This window comes from Salvia hispanica, chromosome 1, assembly GCF_023119035.1.
Source record: "Salvia hispanica cultivar TCC Black 2014 chromosome 1, UniMelb_Shisp_WGS_1.0, whole genome shotgun sequence".
Classification (NCBI taxonomy): domain Eukaryota; kingdom Viridiplantae; phylum Streptophyta; class Magnoliopsida; order Lamiales; family Lamiaceae; genus Salvia; species Salvia hispanica.
The window spans coordinates 36,312,371-36,334,392 of record NC_062965.1 but is presented as its reverse complement, the minus strand read 5'-3'; the positions used below and the strand labels follow the sequence as shown (position 1 = coordinate 36,334,392).

At 35.8% G+C, this 22,022-nt stretch overlaps 1 protein-coding gene across 10 annotated transcripts; it reads left to right on the top strand.

Annotated features, from left to right (window-relative positions):
- The first annotated feature begins 1,044 nt into the window (after positions 1-1,044).
- On the top strand, positions 1,045-14,407 carry LOC125200671 (WD repeat-containing protein 48-like). 10 transcript variants are annotated; one of them, XM_048098394.1, is made up of 21 exons: positions 1,045-1,313; positions 1,547-1,604; positions 4,859-4,959; positions 5,634-5,792; positions 6,145-6,210; positions 6,296-6,385; positions 6,470-6,593; positions 6,675-6,772; positions 6,963-7,060; positions 7,553-7,588; positions 7,696-7,816; positions 7,902-8,138; positions 8,739-8,834; positions 8,945-9,010; positions 9,148-9,186; positions 9,252-9,386; positions 9,742-10,103; positions 10,473-10,566; positions 11,240-11,431; positions 11,876-11,966; positions 13,796-14,407. In XM_048098394.1, exons 3-21 carry the CDS (start codon positions 4,861-4,863, stop codon positions 13,837-13,839), a joined length of 2,247 nt encoding a protein of 748 aa, XP_047954351.1. In that variant the 5' UTR covers positions 1,045-1,313; positions 1,547-1,604; positions 4,859-4,860; the 3' UTR covers positions 13,840-14,407. The 10 variants fall into 10 exon arrangements, with proteins under 10 accessions (XP_047954351.1, XP_047954346.1, XP_047954347.1 ...); XM_048098389.1 differs by having other exon boundaries at positions 6,470-6,772; positions 14,061-14,407; XM_048098390.1 differs by having other exon boundaries at positions 6,470-6,772; positions 13,811-14,407.
- The last annotated feature ends 7,615 nt before the right edge of the window (positions 14,408-22,022 follow it).

Below are 22,022 nucleotides of genomic sequence, written 5' to 3'. Positions count from 1 at the left end.
GCAAAATTCGTGTTTTTAAATGATAAACACAAAAAATGCATCGAAAAATAGAATGAGACATACATTGCAGAATGAAAATGCTAGGATTTGTTTTATGCAGTTCGTGCCTCTTATGAATAATGTTAAGGTTGCGAATAATGTTAGGGTTGAGAATTAATAAATTTGTGTTATTAAATAAAATGTTAACATATCCTGACTTTTGTGGGTAGTTTTTTATTTCAAAGATTGCTTACCAAACATACAAGGGCCCAATTGAATAAAACCCACAGCCCAAACACTACATCAATAAAATTATATAGAAACAACAATATCCAAATGAATCAACACTATCACATTTTAGAATAATAACTTACCAACGAAAGGAAGCACACCCAAAATAAAGAGATATTATGCCACATATTTTGCTAAACAATCCAAGTGAGGCCTTATGGTAAAACTAGACGTGGAATCCACAAATAATTGAATAATAATACTAAGAAAAATATCACCGTCCACAAAAAAAACTAAAGGTTAACCAAAATTAGACTAATTTTAAATATGAAATTTTTTAAATAAATACTAATTTTACACGTAATTCTAAATATGAACTCCATAATCCACTAACATTATATCCGCCACTTTATCTCTCCTCCTCTATTACATTACAATTGCGCATTAAAAATCCTTACCATTTAATCTTTGTCTATTTTTTTGGGACGGAAGTAGTAATAAATTATAAAAATATTATTACTATTAATATAATATCATGTAATATCGTAAAATTTTTTGTATTTGTTTGAATTGTAGTGTAAAAGATCCTATCATAACAATTAAACATAAGAAAATATAATCTCAGAATTCAAAATTGAAAATTTAGATTATATTACCTATATCAAAAATTATTTCTACCTCCACCAATGCATATAAGTTCAAATGTTCACCAAACAAATTGATGATTATTACAATATTTCCGTAGATGGAAATAATTAAATTACCAGTATAATATTAATTTAACTCATATATTTTTGGATGAATTAATTAAAATTGTTGGACGTAACGAAATTGGGGATTTTGGGGTCTTCTGTTGAGCATTTCGTCCCCAATTTGGGACAGGAAACAAACAACCATCTCCACTCTCCTTCTCCCGTCGCCGTCCTCCGCCATCCTCCCTCCGCCGCCCTTCCCACCGAACCACACTCCTTTTACCGACCTCGAAGTATCTGTGCTTCTCTTCTATTTCACCTGTTGCTCTGCCGTCTTAGACCTCGCGGCCGACGAATCCGCCTGCGCTGACTCGTTATCTAGCTGGGAATTCCGCCGACTAACCCAACAAAGTAGGCAATTCTCTTTTATCAGTTCGATTTTTCTGTTATTTGGACTTTTTCTTCGTTTTGCCCTCTTGGTCTCTTCAATTGCGATCGTTTTGTCTTACAGTTTTTCTTTAGGTCTTTTTTTTCTTTTTCTGGGTTGCCTGCCTGTTGTTCAGTGTCTGCGACTGTCACTTGTTTTTATGTGCTTCTCTGTTATGATCTGTGTTGACTTTAAATTGATACAAATTGGCTTCTAGATTTAGAGTTCAGCACTCTGGCTCTCGTTCACTCCGCTCATTCAGCCATCATTAACAGGTAATTTTATTTTCGGTTATCATGTATATAGAATCTCATTTTGAATCCCGGAAGTTACATTTCCTCAAAGGTCATTGTGTGGTGATAGTTATTCTTTGACTATCATTGAACAAAGAGCATATTGATTACCTCATTAAGGGTTTAGTTCCCTTCTTCGTTCTTTCCATTGTAAGTCTAATTAGTTGCACCTTAAGCATTTTCTGGTTGCCTGATTGTAGCAAACTTAACCAACACAAGGGAAATTGAAGCAGCTTAGTTTTTTATAGAAACTTTGAAATTTAAATGTTTAACCTATATAAATGTGGGGATGTAATCAAATGCAAACTCTAAATTTGAAATTTTACAATGTGTTGAGGAGTTTGGTGTTTGTACAATATATAGAGTTTGCATTTTATCACTACCCCACAATGTTAATCCTTTAGTTTATTTTTTATCAGTATTATAATTTTTGTTGTTATTGTAAATTGTAGCAAGTAGATGACAATTGCAACTATGTCAAGAGTAAGAACTACTATATAGGGTCTTTATCTTTAGATGGCTATGACGATATATGGGTGCAGGTGCTAAATTATTTCTTGCTATAAAATGCCAAATGTAATAGTCAGTAATAAGCCCTGCAGGACGCATCACCTACTTTAGACAGAGTTCCTTTTCAGTTTAAACTTAAAGGTTTCATTTTGTTCTCATTCTCAATCAAAAAGTCAAAAGGAATTAGTGAATGGAATGACCATGGTATTTAGAGGGTTCTTAAATATATAGCACAAAATTGAGCTGGATCAATTGGACTTCGAAATAGCCTGTCAAGGCAAAGGATTGAGTGTAGCTGGAGGTAGATATATTTGATGTTATTTCCTTGATATTAAATACAATGCGGAGATGATTTGAGTATTTGATTTTAGAAAAGAACCCCTTACAGATTTTCTTGTGTCAGTTTAAGTACGTGGTCTATAAAAGTTTACATTGTACCAACTTTTTTCATTCAACTAATTCTGAAGGATGACTGCACCCATTATTACGGTAGTACCCTGACTGCAAACAAGTATCCATGTACTCTATCATTCCCCTCTCAGTTGGAGCATGCTATTCATTTAGCTTAATAGTATATACAACTAATTTAGGATGTATGACATAAATGAAATCACAACTCACAAGGAAAGAATGGTTGTCAACCAATTTTACTGAATAAGTGAATATACAGTTAACAGTTAGCAGCAGATGTTTGCTAAGTTGTAACTCTAACTACCGGACTCAACTAGGATCTACATGTCAGCAACAAAGCACAAAAAGGAAGAATGGTAATAGATTTTCGAAGTGCTGAAATAGAGCAGCACAGACTGGTGGTTGCTCCATACCATTGGTCCAACGGATAAAGCTGATTAATGTTGAATCTAGTCACATGACTCACATCAAGTATATTCATTTCCCCTTTTTTGTGGTTAAAATGTTAGATGATTAATGAATGATACAAAGAGATTAATGGTATTAAACAATTAAACTGTATAGGGCTATGCAGGCTTTATTTTTGGATATAGATGTTCTTATAGGGTCATATGCTTTACAATTTGAAGATGGTATTACAATAATAATCTGATTAATTCCTTATCATTAATGTTGAGAAACCACCCAGTTCCTGGCACTTAGTTCTGACCATATGTAATCACAGAGATTGGCTATTTAAAGTTCATCTTCTTGATTTTCCCCTGCTCCTGGTTATTCATCATTTTCAGACTTTCAGTATCTGTATGCTATCAATATCTAGTGAAATAAATATAAAAGATAAAAGTGGAGGTTGCAAAATTAAAATAAAATCACAACAAGAAAGATAATACTTTTAATGCTTACGTAGAGCAGCATGGACCGGTGGTTGCTCAACATCTCCTTTCTTTTTCCGAAACTGACTGCGATAAAGTTGGCTAGATTCAGTAGATTGTAAAACATGTTCTTTTTTCTTTTACTGTGAAAAAGTGATAATGACAGTAGTTAAGCAAGAGGATTAAGATGTGTAGGGAGTTGACCAGGTTGCTTCTGCAGATGACTCCTATAAAGCATTCTATGCTATAAATAGATTAGGTGGTAAAGACTATCATTTGATCAAGTACTTATCATTAGCGTTAAGACATTCCCCTAGTTATAGGCACCTAGATCTTTCCCAGCACTAGAGCGATGGACAAATGAAAATGATAATGCGGTCCACTTAGTGAGTTGTTTCACCGCACATTGTTGTGGGCTAAGTGACACGACTAGGTTGGCCCATTGTAGAAAAATGCTATCATTGTGATCTAGAATTGATAATTATATTACAACTATTCTAAATACCCAGCATTTGGTACTAATTCATTAAGAAAATAAGATATTGTCGTTATATGCTCAAATCATATATCATATGAACATTCACAATATTTCTTAAGGTGATTAAATTTAGTTTTATTTTCCTAGCGCAACATAATGCTATCATAATTGTTAATATTGATATAGTATTAATGTTTAGTGGTTAAGTTAACTGCTATTTCGATAATCAAACATACAACCATTCATTTTCCAAAATCAGTTGTTAAATGATCAACACATGTTAATATGCAAATTTTCAATAATTCCTGTATTATAATGGGTTAGTCAACATGATGTGTATCAATAGTTGATTACTTTTGTCATTTGTCAATATTGAATAATTAAATAGTATAATACTAGCATGCATTACATGATATTTTAATACTTATATTATTAAATGGAGACTTATTCAGGATTAATTTATAAAAAAATTGTGGAGTTTATAATGTACTCCCTCTGTCCCATTAAAAATGAAACATTTTTCCTTTTTGGGTTGTCCATTAAAAAAGAAACATTTCCTAATATGGAAACAACATCATCTCTACTTTTTCCTGGCTCTTACTTTACTCTCTCTTCAATAACTCACAAAACAACACTACATAAAATCTACATATAATCCTGAGCCGACAACCAAATGTTTCATATTTAATGGGACGGAGGGAGTAATATAGTTAGTCAATATCTGCAAGTGGGTTTAAGGGGAAAACTTGTACTTTCCATTTTTGTGGTACTTTTTCAGTTAATATATAATTGATTGATCATTTCAAAGTGTAATTAGCTTTAACAAGAAATCAATTCCTTGTTAGTCTCCATTTCCAAGTTTAAAATGATACTAGCTTATCCTGTAATAAGCCTATATGGTAGTAGAATTTTGATTGTCAAGATAAAGATACAATCACTGTTTCTGATATCTTCAGCCATTTCAGCAATGCATCGCGTTGGCAGTTCAGGAAACACATCTAATTCAATTCGTACTCGCAAGGAAAAGAGGTTGACATATGTATTGAATGATGCAGATGATACAAAGGTAAGCTCACTTTAATTAATTAGTTCAGATAAAATTCTATCTCTTTAATTGTTGTTGATAAGATAAGAATATCTGCTGTATCAAGCTTCTGTTTTATGGGCTTTTTACCTTATCTGCGAACTGTAAACATAACCCTGAGTGCATGCCACATTTTCAATTTTTGCTGCTTGCTTCCCCCATAACAGGTGGTTATGAAGAATGATTCAGCTTTTCTTGATTGTACATTACTTTTCTGTTGGTTCTTTTTAGGACCAAAATCTAATAAGTATATTAAGTAATAACTGGCATTGAAGTGCTGCAGTTTGTACTTGTGTTTCTTTTGACTTTGAAGTGATCTTGACAACAGGAAAGTTTTAGTGCTTATGTATGCTTAGGAAGATGATATATGGTCGGACCCTGTTTCCTCTACATGAGTGTTTTGGTCCTTTATCAAAGTAGACTCCTTGTTGCATTATCTTGTTACAATTTACAAAGCTAAGAAATGTCTGCAGGTAATATAATTGATAAACATTTCTTAGTCTGCTTTTGCTGACAAAAGGGAATATACTATAATGGAACACTATTACATAACAAATTAATAATTACGAATTACCACTTCTTTTATGATACATTTGTTTTGTTCAAGGGATGTTGATTATATAAGTCACATCTATCACATTTTTATTTATTTGCAGCACTGTGCTGGCATAAACTGCTTGGCCGTATCGAAATCTACAGAACAAGGAGGAAATGAGTACCTCTTCACTGGTAGTCGTGATGGTACATTGAAGAGGTGGACATTATCTGAGGATTCTGCTACTTTCTCTGCTACATTTGAGTCTCATGTTGATTGGGTACAAGTTCTTTCATCTTTGGTTTAAGTCACTTGTTTGCCATTTTCTTATATTATAACGGTTACTGAGGGAGGCTAATAGTAATATAGGATCAGGGGTATATGATATCTTCTCCACATCTCACTTCCATATTTGGCCCCCATAAACTTTGTCTGAGTTTGTGCAATTGATCATTGCCTCAATACATACCATTTGAGCAATTAGCCCATATTGAACTGGTTCCCTGAAGCAAACTAATAATTTATGGATTAGGATTTACAGTTGCTTGATAATTTGAATCCATAACTTCAGAATTCTTTAATGCATTAATAACCTCCTTAGAGGTTTATTTTGGAACATGTTGCTGAGGCAGGTCAATGATGCAGTTCTGACGGGTGGTAATACGTTGGTCTCTTGCTCCTCTGATACAACTGTTAAAGTGAGTGAAGTTCACATTTATTTCATGATGCTCTTTTTCTTAATAAAGATGAACTTATCTGTTTTTTATGCTGTCCTAACAATAGGTATGGAATCGCTTGTCTGACGGAATATGTGCCAGGACGTTTCATCAACACTCTGACTATGTCACTTGCCTGGCGGCGGCAGAGAAAAATGTAGCCTTTCTACAAAACATTAATATTCTAAGAATCTGATATTGTGCCAGACATCAGTTTATGATTCTTCTCTATTATGTATAGAGCAACATCTGTGCCTCTGGAGGCCTTGGTGGGGAGGTTTTCATATGGGATCTGGAAGCTTCACTGAGTCCCATTTCCAAAGCAAATGATGCAAATGCAGATGATTGTTCAACTAGTACTAATGGTTTGGGATCTTTGTCGAGTGCTAATCTCCGTCCTATCAACTCAAGTAATAATGTTTCTGTGCATACCACCCAATCCCAAGGCTATGTTCCTATTGCTGCAAAAGGCCATAAAGAGTCAGTTTACGCATTGGCAACAAACGACCAGGGAACACTTCTTGTTTCTGGTGGAACTGAGAAGGTGAGCTCTGGTTGTTTGTCTAAAATTTCGGTCGATATTATTACTTTTAGTTCATCTCATGGGAAAGGTCGATAATAAATGATGCTTCATTTCAAACTTTATCAGTGCTGTTCATTGAAGATGACATCTTAATCTATTGATTGACCAACAGTTTTTTAATTTATCCCATGTTATGTGATGAATTTCATAGGTTGTGCGTGTTTGGGACCCCAGGACGGGCTCTAAAACTATGAAGCTAAGAGGACACACAGATAATATCAGGGCACTGTTGTTGGATTCTACAGGCAGGTTAGTTTTTTTTTTTTTTTTTTTGGGGGGGGGGGGTATTAAGGATACTTCAGGGTCCTGTGGTATCAGTCTTTTGTGACAAATATTTACACTGAAAAAAATTAAATAAATCAACTTTGGCAGTTAATTTGAGATTGGTTCGGGTACTCCGCTTAAGTTATATTATACTGAAATTCATGTTCAGCTCAAAGCTTGTAATCGTTTTGTGTTAGTATAAGTATTGCAGCCGTGCAGGTGAATATTTACTCTTGCAATATCTATTTCCGTCCTAGTGGGATGATAATACTGCTAAGTGTTGTGAGAAACCATGAAAACTTGCCCGTATGGTGCTAATGAAAAGTAGTTTCGCATGAAATCCAGACACTAGTAGTAAGCCAAAATATTTGTCTAGTTGAGATTGCTCCATTTAGGTTCTTTGTTGTTTGTCGCAATAGGAAACAATACATGTCAAATGTTGATATGTATAGCTCATATCACCTCTCTTGATTGCAGATATTGTTTATCTGGCTCCTCTGATTCTATGATCAGGTATGTGCTATCTTTGCATATCCCAGGAAGCATAAAACATGGTATGACTGTGTGCTTTTTTTGTTCATTCTTTGATTTCTATAATTGTTTGGCTGGAAACTTCACAGGTTGTGGGATCTTGCTCAACAGCGATGCATTCATTCCTATGCTGTGCACACAGACTCTGTCTGGGCACTAGCTGCTACTCCATCATTTAGTCATGTTTATAGTGGTGGGAGGGACCTTTCTGTGAGTGTGGCTAACTTTAGCATTATGAATATACGAGCCTCCCCATATTGTGTGCTTATGTTTATAACTTTACCTCTTTCTGTAGTTGTATTTAACTGATTTGGCAACAAGAGAAAGCGTATTGCTATGTTCAAAAGAACATCCTATATTGAAATTAGAACTGCATGGTGATGGTATATGGGTTTCCACAACGGATTCTTCTGTACATAGATGGCCTGCAGAAGCACATAATCCCCTTAAAGTATTCCAAAGAGGTGGCTCATTTTTAGCAGGCAACTTGTCCTTTTCAAGAGCAAGGGTTTCACTAGAAGGTTCTACACCTGTGAGTCGTATATTTCTGTTCATATTTAAATATTGACAGTTTTCAGATTCAGTGTCAACAACATAAGACTTAGTTGGATGCATCTTTCTGTTTAAATGCAAATATTTTCTTTCAGAACTTGCTTAGTATAATACTTCGGATTTTTTATGATGTTAATTTAAGGGGAAGATATTCTGGGAAATTATTTTTGCAAAACGTCTTGAGAACTCTAATAACTTATGTGAGGTAGAAAAAAGGTATTTTGGAGAGAAAATGGTTTTAAATGTTTTTACTTCCTTTCAGGGAAGGCGAAAGAGGGCTTGAAATGTTAACCTAACATCCCTTTGCCTTTTCGGTCATTCCCCTAGGCATAGTTGTATTTGGGGTATTAGTAGCTCCATATTGAACTGTTTGTGATCTATTCTAGAATAAAGGACAAATTGGTAACCATAGTGAGTTTTATATGCTGTCTGAATATGTATAAGCTCACCAAAGAACATTTCCTAATACCTTTCATGACCTGTATGTTATTAAGGTTTTAATGAAATTAATTTTTTGGATTCTCGTACAATTTTAGTATGATTTTGCAAAGTAAGCAATTGACTATTTAAGTTTCTATAGGTTCCTGTGTATAGAGAACCGTCTCTTACCATTTGTGGAACTTCGGCTATAGTGCAACATGAGATTTTAAATAATAAAAGACACGTCCTGACAAAGGTAACTTGACGATGATTCCTTTCTTACCCTAAACTCAATGGTTCAGTTTCCCTACAGCTATTGCTCATCTTGTAAATTCAGTTGTCTAAATTCTCTATTTCATTTTCAAGGACACTGCTGGTACAGTAAAGTTGTGGGAAATCACAAGAGGTTTGGTCACTGAAAATTATGGAGAGGTTAGTGATGTGCATGAACTTAATAACTTTATTTCATTAGTAGTTTCAGTGGGAGGTCTGGTGGGAGTTTGTTAGTACTTCCAGTAGTTTCCAGTTCCATGTTATGTTATCGGAGTTTGTTTGTTTTGATTTTTCAGGTTCCTTTTGAGAAGAAGAAAGAGGAATTGTTTGAGATGGTATGTACTTTTCGTTAGGATGTCCCATACTTACATATACATTTTGACTTATTGGTCCTATTCAGGTGAATGTTCCGACATGGTTCTCGGTAGATACAAGGCTTGGGAGTCTGTCTGTGCACTTAGACACGCCGCAATGTTTTTCTGCTGAGATGTACTCTGCAGATCTAGGGATTGCTGGGAAACCTGAGGATGACAAGGTACTTTCTCTCTCACACAAACATATATTTATGTCTATATATCATCTCTTGATCCCTACTCCCTCTTAACCGCAAGTTTTGAGTTTTTTATGCTCGACTTCTAGTGTATTAGCTATGACTGAGTTCATAAATACAAAACTTCTTCTCTAGTTTAATAGCATTCCATGAGCCATAGCTTTTCACCAGGCTTGTTTTCTTCCTTGGATCACCTTCTCTTGCTAATAAGATCCTTATGGTATTTTTCTTTTCATTGTAATGATGAATTGATAAAAATGCACAACCTTTCTGAATCTCTTATTCTTGTCATTTGTTATTATTGGAAACTAAGTTAAGTTGTCCTTTGGTAAATATGTAGATCAATTTGGCAAGAGAAACCCTCAAAGGGCTGTTGGCACATTGGTTAACTAAAAGAAGGCAGAGATTTGGATCTCAAAATTTAGCTAACGGTGAAATCCTGCCTGGAAAGGAAATATCTACAAGAACTTTAACCCTGTCTCGAGTAGAAGGAGATGGGAATTCAGAGAATGACTCTGCAGTATATCCACCCTTTGAATTTTTAGCAGCTTCCCCTCCTTCCATTGTTACTGAAGGCTCTCAGGGAGGACCCTGGAGAAAGAAAATTACTGACTTAGATGGAACTGAAGATGAGAAAGACTTCCCTTGGTGGGTTCTTGATTGTGTGCTGAATAACCGCCTTCCTCCAAGGGAAAATACCAAGTAATCCTCTTTACTGCTTGAATAGGTTGTCTTGCATTTCTCGGGCAGAAAACTTGTGTGGCTTATGCTTGCCAAACTTCTCTATTTGCTTGGTGAATGTGGTTGTGGTTTGCTCAACCCAAGAATGGGATAAAGCTATCTTGAACTTTTTTTCTTATTTGAATTGTTTGTGTAAGGTTTTGAGTAAGTAATTTGCAATTATAGTTTTGTATATTAATCTTTCCCCACTCTCATATTCGCTTAATATGATGTGACTGGTGTTTGGCAAGTAGTGTAATTGGAGCAATTCTTGTTTCAGTGTTTTTTCTATGCTTGGCTTGTCTCAGCACTCTTGTTGTATCAATCCCATGTGTTTTTCTGGTTATGCAGATGTAGCTTCTATTTGCATCCATGCGAAGGTTCTAATGTGCAAGTCCTCACACAAGGGAAACTGAGTGCTCCTCGCATTTTGAGAATACACAAGGTAAAGATTTCCCCTTGATACCTCAATGATAGTCACTTGAGTATTTGTGATTTTTTAAATGAAATGAAAATAGATATATACTCTTTTACTGTGCAGATTTGTCTGGGTTGGTGCCTTATCGCTTGCAATAAAAATGTAAATTTTGTGCTGGTTGTTGATTTGCACAAAGCTAGCGAGTATTTTCTTCTAATAATGTCAATATTATGGTCCATAAATTGATGAAACGAAAATAGATTTTAATTTTCAACCATGCAGATTTGTCTCAGTGTCTACTGCCTTAGTATGCTTGCTATAAAAAATGCAAATTTTATGTTAGTTGGTGATTTACATGAACCAAGTTTTTTTGTCCACAATTATTGGACATTGATACATTATGTAGAAAGTCTTCCAATATCTCTGGCGATTAAAAATCACTCATTATGTGGAGGATAAAGTGTTGAATGCTCTACCTTTTGCTTGGTTTATGAACCTGTTAAGACTCTCGATATAAGCATCTGAGTATTGGATTTGCCCCCACGAAAAAATATTATCTGGGTTAAGGAATTTTAGTGCAGTAGCACCGTAGCAGTGCCAATGGAAATAGTTGTCGGGCCCATTCTTCTTCTTTATGTGGATCCCTAATAGGAAGTGTTCTACTGGCTCATCTTTTGGTTTCCCTGCCTTTTGTTTTTAGGTTGTCAACTATGTGGTAGAAAAGATGCTTCTTGACAAGCCAATGGATAGTCTGAATGCTGATGGAACTTTTGCTCCAAATGCACCTGGAGTTCAGATTCCACATGCAGTTGTAGGAGATGGTTCTCTGCGATCTGGGCTGAAACCCTGGCAAAAACTCAGGCCTTCTATTGAGATTCTTTGCAATAACCAGGTAAGTTGTTTGATTTTTCTGTGCCAGAGAGACTGTGACTTGCATCTGAAAGTTTTACCTTATTGATTCAATACCTTAAGAGTAATTAGTATTTTATTGCGGAAGAAAAGCTTGGGGTGCATTCTATTTGGGATGGCTCTAGTGAAAGGCTGTTCTTGCATTACTGCTCCTGAACTTGCAATATCATGATTGTCTATATTTCAAATGCCTGAAAGCTGGAACATGGCAAGCTTTTGATTTTTTCTGTCATTGCCTTTGTGGTCCTCATATTAGCACCTCCACTTGCAATTTGCTGTTTTCACATTCAAATACTACTTTTCTGGTCCCTTAATTATTGATAGATCTCTCTTATTACATGGAATATTGTTGGAATGTATATATTCTGTATAGATCATGCGTGGGGTTTTTATTTCTCTCATGTTAACTTCTCTACTGATTCTCCAGGTTTTACCTCCAGACATGAGCTTGGCCACTGTTCGGGCTTACATATGGAAGAAACCTGAAGACCTTATCCTTAACTACAGAATTGTGCAGGGTAGGTGATAAATAGATTTCACAGGTGATTGCATTGCTAGCCTAAGCTAACTATCTTATATGTGAGTTTAATGTAAATTGGGTTCCATTCAAATCAGGATAGTTTAGAATCGGCCAATACTGACACAATTTTACTGTTTCATGAATACCTACACAAGAAAACAAACACCCTCTAACAGAAAATAATCTGTGTAATGAAATTAGTGCAGCAGAACCAACTATTCGAATATAAAATTTTTGACAGATATTCCAACATGAATTCAAATGCCATTATAATACAATGCTTTTATACCTGTTCTAGCATTGGAACATGTTTCAACTGAAGATGATGTTTCTTGTCTATTTGTAATATTCTCTTTTTTGATTTTATAATTGTTGTTTTTTTAAATAAGAAAAAGGGAAATATGGGATGCATCAGACTGAAATGGTTATGTGATTTAACAAATCACCTGATTCACCACTCGGTCAGGTCTATATGCTTGTGCGTGTGTGTGGCACACACATCCACGGTTTAGACCATATCAATTAACCTATTTGCTACTCAAAAACATATCAAGTGGCATGAATTCATGGCTCATCACATTCATCAATTTTATATGCTTACTAAATTTGTGACCTCTTAAAAGAAAGAAACTACTAGGCTACACATTCTTTTTTGTTTTTAATTTGACTAGTTCTTCCAAGTTCCAACACTGTACACACAGGAGATAGATGTCGAATTTTAGCAGTTCATCAAGTTAAAATTAGAGATATTGCTGTTTGAATACTAAGAATAACTCTCTGCAATGGGTGATGATAACTAAAATATTAGGACATCATCTTAGACTGCTGTGATGAATCTTCATTACCGGCATAGCTTTAAGCCCTAGGAGGAGAACATTACAGGCTTACATGCTCTATGCCCAGAATATAGAGAAAACCACTTTGATAACCATATTTATGAGATATGCTAATGTACCAAAGGTAAAATTCACCAAAGTTTGGGATTGTACCTTAAGGTTTTGGATTCCCCTTAGGGGGTTTTACTTTTAGTGATAGTATGGACTGATAAAACACACAAGATTGAGTATTTGAAGGATAAGACAGTCAAACAAACACAATCAATTGATCAAAGTAAACAGTGGATTAGCTTGGATTGTTTTTATCAATCCATTCAATAACTCAAAGTAAACGCTCCCTAAGAGTTTTAATGACAGCATGGTGGCAGTTTAGGGACAGCACAAAGTGATGAATAGAGCTCAAAAGAAAAGGTAAGGTTTGAGTTGGGGCTTCATCGATGTGGTATAATGGAGCCCACTTGGCGGCAAAGGAAGACACAATGAGAGGAGTATTTGGTGGATATATATATGAGACTTATATTAGGCTCATTGAAGTTCTATAAATTATACGGTGTAGTACGTTAGAAATAGCATGAGACTCTTAATACTGCATTTGGTTAAAGCTTAAGTCACTGATATAACATGACCAGTTGGTTAAACGACGGCCAATGGGATCCCGGCAGATTGTTTCTACAAATTTTCTTCTCTTCGAGTGTTTATTGAAATTTTTTGTAGTCTTAGATTTTAAAATGGTGTTATTCCAAGAGGGAATATCCACCATGTTCAAAAATGTGGTTTATGTGTGTGCGCTGTTAATAAGTTTAACCCAGAAAGTAGAACTAAATTGGCAATATTTGATTGCTTGTATTGCGAACATCTTTGCAGTGGTTTATATGACCGTTAGATTGTACATTGCAAGATTGTTTATTGGCATCTTCTTCTCTACGTAGTCATCAGCTTACTTGTCACTACTATTGAGAGCCAAGAGAAACGATGTAAAACATAATTGTAGTATTTTGTTGTGCAGAGGACCCAGGTAGTTCTGTGATTAGTTAGGTTCCTTGTGCATGTAAATACCGCATCTTCAGAAGTTCGAAATGTAGCATATCACCGAATCTTGGAAAACGAAGCAGTTGCTGGAGGGAAAAAAATCTCATCAAAACTGTATAGAATGCTGTTTGAACTGAAGGTGTCGCATCAGATGCGATGTGTGACTATCTTCCATTTTCGGCGCTGGCATGGATGGGTTTAGCGTTTTGATTATTTGGTAACTGCAGACATGCTGGGAGCTCGTAGCGTATGTGGAAGTATTTGAGTACTTTCAACGGGTAACTTTACCCAGCCAGGAGGGATTTTTATTAAAGAAACTACTGCTGTGAAGCAGTAAAGGTCAATAGATTTTTCTCTTCTTTGTTTTCAAAAAATAAAAGCCTTCACCAATTCTAGTTATTTAATTGGTAATTTGATAAGATAAATTAAACTTCACTTGCAGTCACTGTTCAGGTTTGAGTGTCGCTGCTGAATTTTTTTGAATCACATGTATTATTAATGTTATTCACTTACTTAGTGCCTGGAAATACAGATATATACGATTACAAATATGAAATTTGTTGTTGTTTTTTTAGCTTCTAACGTGAAGGATCTAATTTCTTATTTGTTTTAAAATGCACAGAGCTTGAAATTAATATGCTCTCGAAGTTCTCTTGGAACCCTTACTTTATTTTAGAAAATAAACAATGAATATCAATACAAACTCATCAGTCTGGGTTCTCTATCCCAACTATTAACTTGAAAGTACTACTTCCATCTTAACATCATCCACAATAAAAATCCTCAGGCTACTTGAGCCCATCTTTAACGAATCCAAAATAAGGGAGTGAAACAAGGTTCTCCTAAATTTGCAAATTTTAAGGTCGATTGTATGATTGAATAAAATGAAGGTGGAATGGAATAAAGATGAAATGGAACGGAGGTTTCTCATCCTAAGTATGACGAAATAAATGACAAGTCATTTGTCTGTAAGACACAAGGAAGACTAGCAAAATGAAATTGGTAACTAAATGATTTTGGTAACTAAATGATATAGGAATGGAATGAAATCTACTACACACAATCTGACAATCATACACTGCATATACACTATACGCACCCAAGGATCCTTAGGTTCAATTGTTGATCCAAGACAATCTTATATTTCAATATAAAATCTTCTATATCTGAAGATATCTATTTTGTAATCTAATATACATGCAATATTCTAGAATCTTAGTGACCTAATGAAAGGGGAGCTGGCGACCGAAGCCCCGATGAACGGTGGTTGTAACTGTAACGGTCCTAATGTAGTGAAATTCATTGTTCGATAAGTTCCGACTCGCACGGAAGACTTAACGATCTGGGCATTATCTTGGAGAACACAATACACTCATTGCACACATACATATAGATACTGCACACACCATGCATAACTGATAAGAACACCCCTATACCACCGACTGAGAGGGACGAAGAGGAGCACAACCAAGAAGATGATGCAGAGAGTGAGATGACGCCGGAGGCTAGGACCGATCAGACAGGGGAAGAAGTTGTCAAGAAGAGAGTTTTAAGGCCAAGAGACAAGTTGAAGCAGCCGATTAAATTCAGAAATTAAGAGCATCCGCAGCGGTGCTCAAAACGGAGTCAGTCCGTCCGTGCCAGCGCAATGACGACCTCGTCCGCCGCTGCAGCTCGTTCGTCCGTGCCAGCGGCACGACGCTGCTTTTAGCTAAGAGCACGTCCGTGCCGCAGAGCAGCCCTACGTGGCGTCTTCTTATTGGCCAACGGCTATGCCGTTGGCAAATTCGATTTTTTATTTTTATTTATTAAAAAAATTCAAAATTTATTTAAAAAAATGTTTTTAAATAAAAAAAAATATTTTTCCACTTCCCAAAAAATTATATCCGTTTTCTATCCACTTTTAATTTATTTTTCGATTTTTTCCCCAAAATTCACATTTTCATCTATAAATACCCCCACTTCAACACAAAAAAAATTACATTCTTATCTATTCTATCATCTACATTCTCTCATCTTTTTTCTCATATTCTCTCATCTAAATTTCCACCACACTACACAATGTCCGGCTCCAGAGATCACCCCTCCGGCAATCGCAGTTGGAACCACGATTGGTTCGACTCCGACTCATTCCCTAGTCTGGAAACGCAATTTACGGATCCTCCTCAAACCCAAGGTTCGCAAGCTCCAGGTGGCTACCGTCCTTACACGGTGCACAACCAAAACGCCTTCGGGTTCGGGTGGGCACCCGAACCCGGATCGGGTGGGAGCAGCAGCTCTACTCCTACTCCTACTCCTCTTGTTCGTGGCACCCACACTCCGGGTGAGATGATGGCGATGTTCAAAGCCTACTTGGCAGTCTTCGAAGATCCGGAAGTTGGCACGAACCAAACCGGGGAAACGTATTGGTGGCGCATCACTCGTCTTTACAATGAAACCTGGCCGGGGGGAACCACCTATCGCAATGATAGTAAGGTGCGCAATTGCATGTTCAGATGCAACGAGGCAATCGGTAAGTTCCAGGGGTATTACCTCCAGGAAGAGCGGTCGGCGGGGAGCGGCACGAGCGAGCTCGACATCATCACTGCCGCCTTGGCGGCCTACCAACTCATGGAATTCAAAGCGTTCAAGTACCTCGATTGTTGGCAGGAGGGGCGCCTACATCCGAAGTATAGGGGCAACATAGTAACATCCTCCTCCAGCTCCTCCAAGCAAACGGTCGAGGTCGGTAACCCTATCCGACGAGCGAGCTCGACATCATCACTGCCGCCTTGGTGACCTACCAACGCATGGAGTTCAAAGCGTTCAAGTACCTCGATTGTTGGCAGGAGGGGCGCCTACATCCGAAGTATAGGGGCGGTATAGTAGCATCCTCCTCCAGCTCCTCCAGCAAACGGTCGAGGTCGGTAGCCCTATCCGACGAGCGAGCTCGACATCATCACTGCCGCCTTGGCGACCTACCAACGCATGGAGTTCAAAGCGTTCAAGTACCTCGATTGTTGGCAGGAGGGGCACCTACATCCGAAGTATAGGGGCGGCATAGTAGCATCCTCCTCCAGCTCCTCCAGCAAACGGTCGAGGTCGGTAGCCCTATCCGACGGCGCCTCCGATGATGTGGCTACCCAACTTGCCGGAACTAACTTGGGTAGCCCCGACGCTGGCCCGAGCAGTTCCCGCCGGCCGCAAGGAAAGAAGAAGGCGGCGACCACCCGCCGTCGCGCCTCGACTCCATCCGCCCCCGCCCCCGCCCCCGCCCCCGCTCCCTTTGTGCCTCCTCTTGGGTCAACTCTATTTTAACGATACGTCTAAGATGACTCCGGATCAACTTGCAACACATGACCAAATGATCCGGGGTCTCAAGAGGCAATTGGAGATAGAGGACTAGTCTTCCACGTGTGTAATTTTTAATTTGTAGGATTTTAATTATGTATTTTTTTATTTTCTAGGATTTTAATTATGTATTTTTATTTTTAAGATTTTAATTATGTAATTTTTATTTTTTAGGATTTTAATTATGTAATTCTAAATTTTTAATGCATTTTAATATTGTGAAAATGTTTTTATTTAAATTGAATAATAGAATGGTGGGACTCTTGAGCTTGTCCTTAGCTAAGAGCACGAATGTGGGTGTTGTGCTCTTAGCTAAGGACAAGGAGTAAAAGTGGGTCCGGGCCCACTTTCGTGCTCTTAGCTAAGAGTATGGATGGGGATGCTCTAAGGGAGCATTAACTATTTTTGGAACTTTACTTGTTTAGAGTTATTTTTGTTTTGAGACTTTTATTTAAATTATTATGGAATCGGGCCAAAACTATAAGCCCCATTTGGGTATTTTGGTTCTTTCCCGAATGTCTAAGTTTAAGTCGAACCACCCTAGGGTCCTTAGTCTATAAAATAGGGTATTTCATCGCCATTCTTTTTCAATGAAATATTTTCCCTACACATACCTGTGCAGCAATTCTATTTTCTATTCTGAATTGGTTGTTCTTCGGAGTACGTCCGTAAAAACAACCAAACCGTGAACTTCCCTTCGAGTACGTCGAGGGATTGATCACACAATTCGCGAGACGATCGCCATCCAGCCACATTACGGAGAACGTATGCAACACACATTGCATACACATTACACCACACAATATGCACTCTGTACACGATGTTTTTTTTTTCTAACTAAACACATTGTTGTAAATGTGTATTGTGTGTGTGTTGTATGTATATGCAATGTGTATATTTTTTGAAGATACTTAAATTAATTCCAAAAATAAATTTTAAATTTGAATGTAGATTGATAAGCAATTGATTAGTAAAAGGATCCTAGACACGTTCCTACTAATTACGGAATACCTTTTACAACTTACCTGATATTCGTAGACGAAAGTCTAGTACTCCCGTCAATCCATCAATTGGATTCAACCTTTAATCTTCTAACCAATTACTCTTACTCATGAGTATTGATATTACATGGACAAGAAACTATTATACCCTAAATAAAATAACTCTAAGGAAGTAGAGAACTCTGAGGAATTTTTTGTAACTTTCAACTCATTTTGCCATTTCAAATATGTCTCACAAAATTAGTTTCCTTTCTTTTGAAACTTTTACACCACATACTCCCTCCGTCCTAAAGGTAGTTGGGTCATTTCTTTTGGTCACGAGATTTAAGAAATTGATCTGTTAAATATTAAAGTGGGGAGAGTAAAAGAAGAGAGAAAAAAAAAGTAAGAGAGATGAAGAGAGAGTAATATAAGAGGGGGAATAAAGTTTTTACAAAAAATGAAATGGCTCAACTACCTTGGGACAAATAAAAAAGGAATACGACTTAACTATCTTGGAACACTACTAATAAGGAGATCTCACTATTCAATAATACTACTTTAATTACTTTTTGTATTTTATCAATTTCAATAGAGTGAGTACTAAACTAAGAGAGATTAAAATGATTGATTTGTCAAAAGTCAAAATATTTCATTTATCTTAGACATCCTAAAATTATTTAGGAATAGATTAACTCGGGACATAGACATCTTATAAACTACTCATTCAAGCTTATACGCTTTTTAAACCTAATTTTAGGCAAATTATTAAGACCGGAGAGACATGTCAAGTGAGGGTCATTGGATCCTCTACATATCTGACACGTGGAAAATTGTAGTTATATGGGTTGACTTATTAAACACTATGCTTTATGCAATCGTTATCAAATTTTATGTCTATAGAGATACCCAAATCATGAATTGGTAAATCCAATTGAAAATAACGTGGCTATTTAATAAGCAAGTCATGATGTTGTTTAGCTAAGCTTAGCGCACTCACATTAATTATATTAGAGCACTAAAACTTCAGTCGTATAGTAGCGTACCGTGGCATTTACGTTATCTTAATTTTTCCATTTCCACAAACATTTATATTTGTGCCAAAATCTTCAAATACAAGAATAGTCAAATTAAGTTTATTATTACAACAATCGAGACTCATTTGTCTTATTATGAAAGTATTATCATAACGACGCGATTCTCTTTAAAGAGTTCATTCAGTTATTCCATCAAGATTTTAAGTGTAACTATCATCTATAGAGTTGCATCTTTCTCAAGCTAATAATCAAAAGTTATATGTTGTCATGTCACCCCCTTAATTAAATCCCTTGGTGTCCGGCTTTGACAATTCAAATCTAGGAAGTTACAAATGACATTTTAATTTAAGTAAAAAAATAACAATTCGATGAAGTTGTCAGGAGATCGCACTTAATTATTGTTGTATAGTATCTTAATTTAACTGACGCATGGAATTACGTAATCTCTACTTATAAAATTTTTTAAAACAAATGAAATAATCCTTCACACCCGGAATTATTACTTAAATACATTTTCTACTGTAAAGAATTTTTCATTTCATTTAATATTTAAAATGAAAAGTATTTTTTCATCATTAAACATCATGAATATGCAAAAATATACAGGATGCAATGATATAATAATTAAAATACACAAATGCAAACACACACATGTATCATGTAGTGGAGACTTGAGCTCTAAAAATACTTGATGATAGGCACATAATTATAGAAACAACAAGATATCGTGAATTGGAAGCATAGATAAGAATAGTATAATTAAACACTATGTGCATGCTCTTCATAATGACCTTCTATTCTAGTGATTGTGTTTTACTTTTTCAACAAAGTGCAGCCACAGCACCATATTTATATTCAGTATTTTCATGCAAATCAGTTGCCGCCGCGCACTATCTAACTTAATTGCCTAAATATTTAACAAATTTCTATCACTTGTAAACTTCAATTTATTTTAATATGAATACTAGATCTTATATTTTATACTCCTTATTTAGAGGTTTTATATCAGTCCTATAATTTTAAATGCCAATTAATTACCATCTAATTATTTTTTATTTATATTTAACTTATTAAATTACTACTCCATAAGATAGTATCACATTCTAAACCATTTACAATACCCTCACCCTTGGGTAAAATTTCAAATTTGGGGTGAGTATAGAAAAAGTGTTCTATTTTGTTTGCATTCGGGAAAAAAACGTCAATAGATTAAATTAGGGATGTCAATGTAGCTCGTAACCCGTGGACTGGTCCGGATAGCCCGTCAAATTTACAGAGTTAGGACTGAAAATTTATAGCTCGATAAAATTACAGTCCGATTAGCCCGCACCCGATTAACCCGCAATCCGTTAGAGCCAGACCCGAAAACCCAATAAAATTTCTATCGTTCTATTTTTTGACTCTAATTCGACACTTAATTAGTTATTTTATAGTATAGATCACTAAAACAATAACTTTCAATTTTATATATTGAATATATAAAATTAGAAACTTCAAATTCACTAAAAAAATATACTCCATCCGTCCGCCATTAGGAGTCCCGGTTGAGTTCGACACGGATTTTAAGAAATATAAAGGAAAGTGGGTGAGAAAAGATAGTGGAATGTGGGGTCCATTTTTATATATTAGTTTTATAATAGAATATGAGTGAAATGAGTTAGTGGAAAGTGAGTTGTACCTACCATTTATTGTAAAAGTGAACCGGGACTCCTAATGGCGGACGGACTAAAATGGCCAACCGGAACTCCTAATGGCGAACGGGGGGAGTAGTACTATTTAAATTTCTAAAACATGCTTTAAAATTTCTTGATGTTTATGTTTTATTTTGCATAAATCTCAAATATTAGTATTTGATCATGTTTATATTTTGATTTTAAATATATATCTCAAATTTATCATAATTAAATATTTTTACATTTTATAAATATAACTAATTATTACCACTATTTATTGGATTAATCGCATGTTAATTTTATCGGTAGCAATCCGATTAACCCGTTGGACTAGCCCGGAACTCAAGTTTTTAGAGTTAGAGTTGAACTTTTATAACTCGAAAAAATCACAACCTGATTAGTCTGCACCCAAATGACCCATAACCCGATGAGCTTGCCCGGTTGACATCCCTGGCGGAAAGCATCAATAGCATTGACGTCTTAAAAATACCATCTAATTAGCGATTTTTAAACATGTCAATGCTATTGTCGTTTTTTTATTTATAGACCTGAGTAATTTGGTCGCAGTAATTGTAATATCTATCATATTTTGTTGGTCTTTTAGCGACGTCATCCTCTTTTTAAAATCGTCCTCATCTTATCATATCTTCACAAGCATTCTGAATTCAAAATTAAACCATTATTATGTCAAGATTTGAAATGACGGATAAAGTTGAGTATATACATAGTTGATAGTCCCACTCGCGAACAATCAACTCCAATAATATTAATTAAGTGGAGTATTTCGTCGTATCTGTCGTGGGTTAAATTGGTAATTTTACACAAAAATCTCAATTTTAAAGAAATCATATCACTTTTGTGCTGTTAATATAATTAAATTTAAACATGAAACGAAAAGTGGAAATATAAAAATCCGATCAAGAGAATTGTTAATGAGAAAAGCATCCTTTTTCCCACACAAAAAGCACTTACATGATTTTTATTCATCCATGAATTTCTGAATCACAATATTATTGTCGGAAAGTGATAGTCGTTTAGTTACAGATAATAATCCACTAGCAAGCATCTTTTATATTTTGCCACGTGAATAACTGAATCATTTTTCTCATTTCTTATAAGATCAAATCTAAATAATGCACTCTTTCTTGCAATGTCACATTACATTTTTA

What these genes read in the sequence shown, in the direction of transcription:
- LOC125200671 (XM_048098388.1), top strand. Translation starts at nt 4,861, where the DNA reads ATGCATCGCGTTGGCAGTTCAGGAAACACATCTAATTCAATTCGTACT. An exon ending in TTGTTGGATTCTACAGGCAG is followed by an intron (nt 7,061 to 7,552) that starts GTTAGTTTTTTT and finishes TCTTGATTGCAG; the next exon opens with ATATTGTTTATCTGGCTCCT. An exon ending in TCACTGAAAATTATGGAGAG is followed by an intron (nt 9,011 to 9,147) that starts GTTAGTGATGTG and finishes TTGATTTTTCAG; the next exon opens with GTTCCTTTTGAGAAGAAGAA.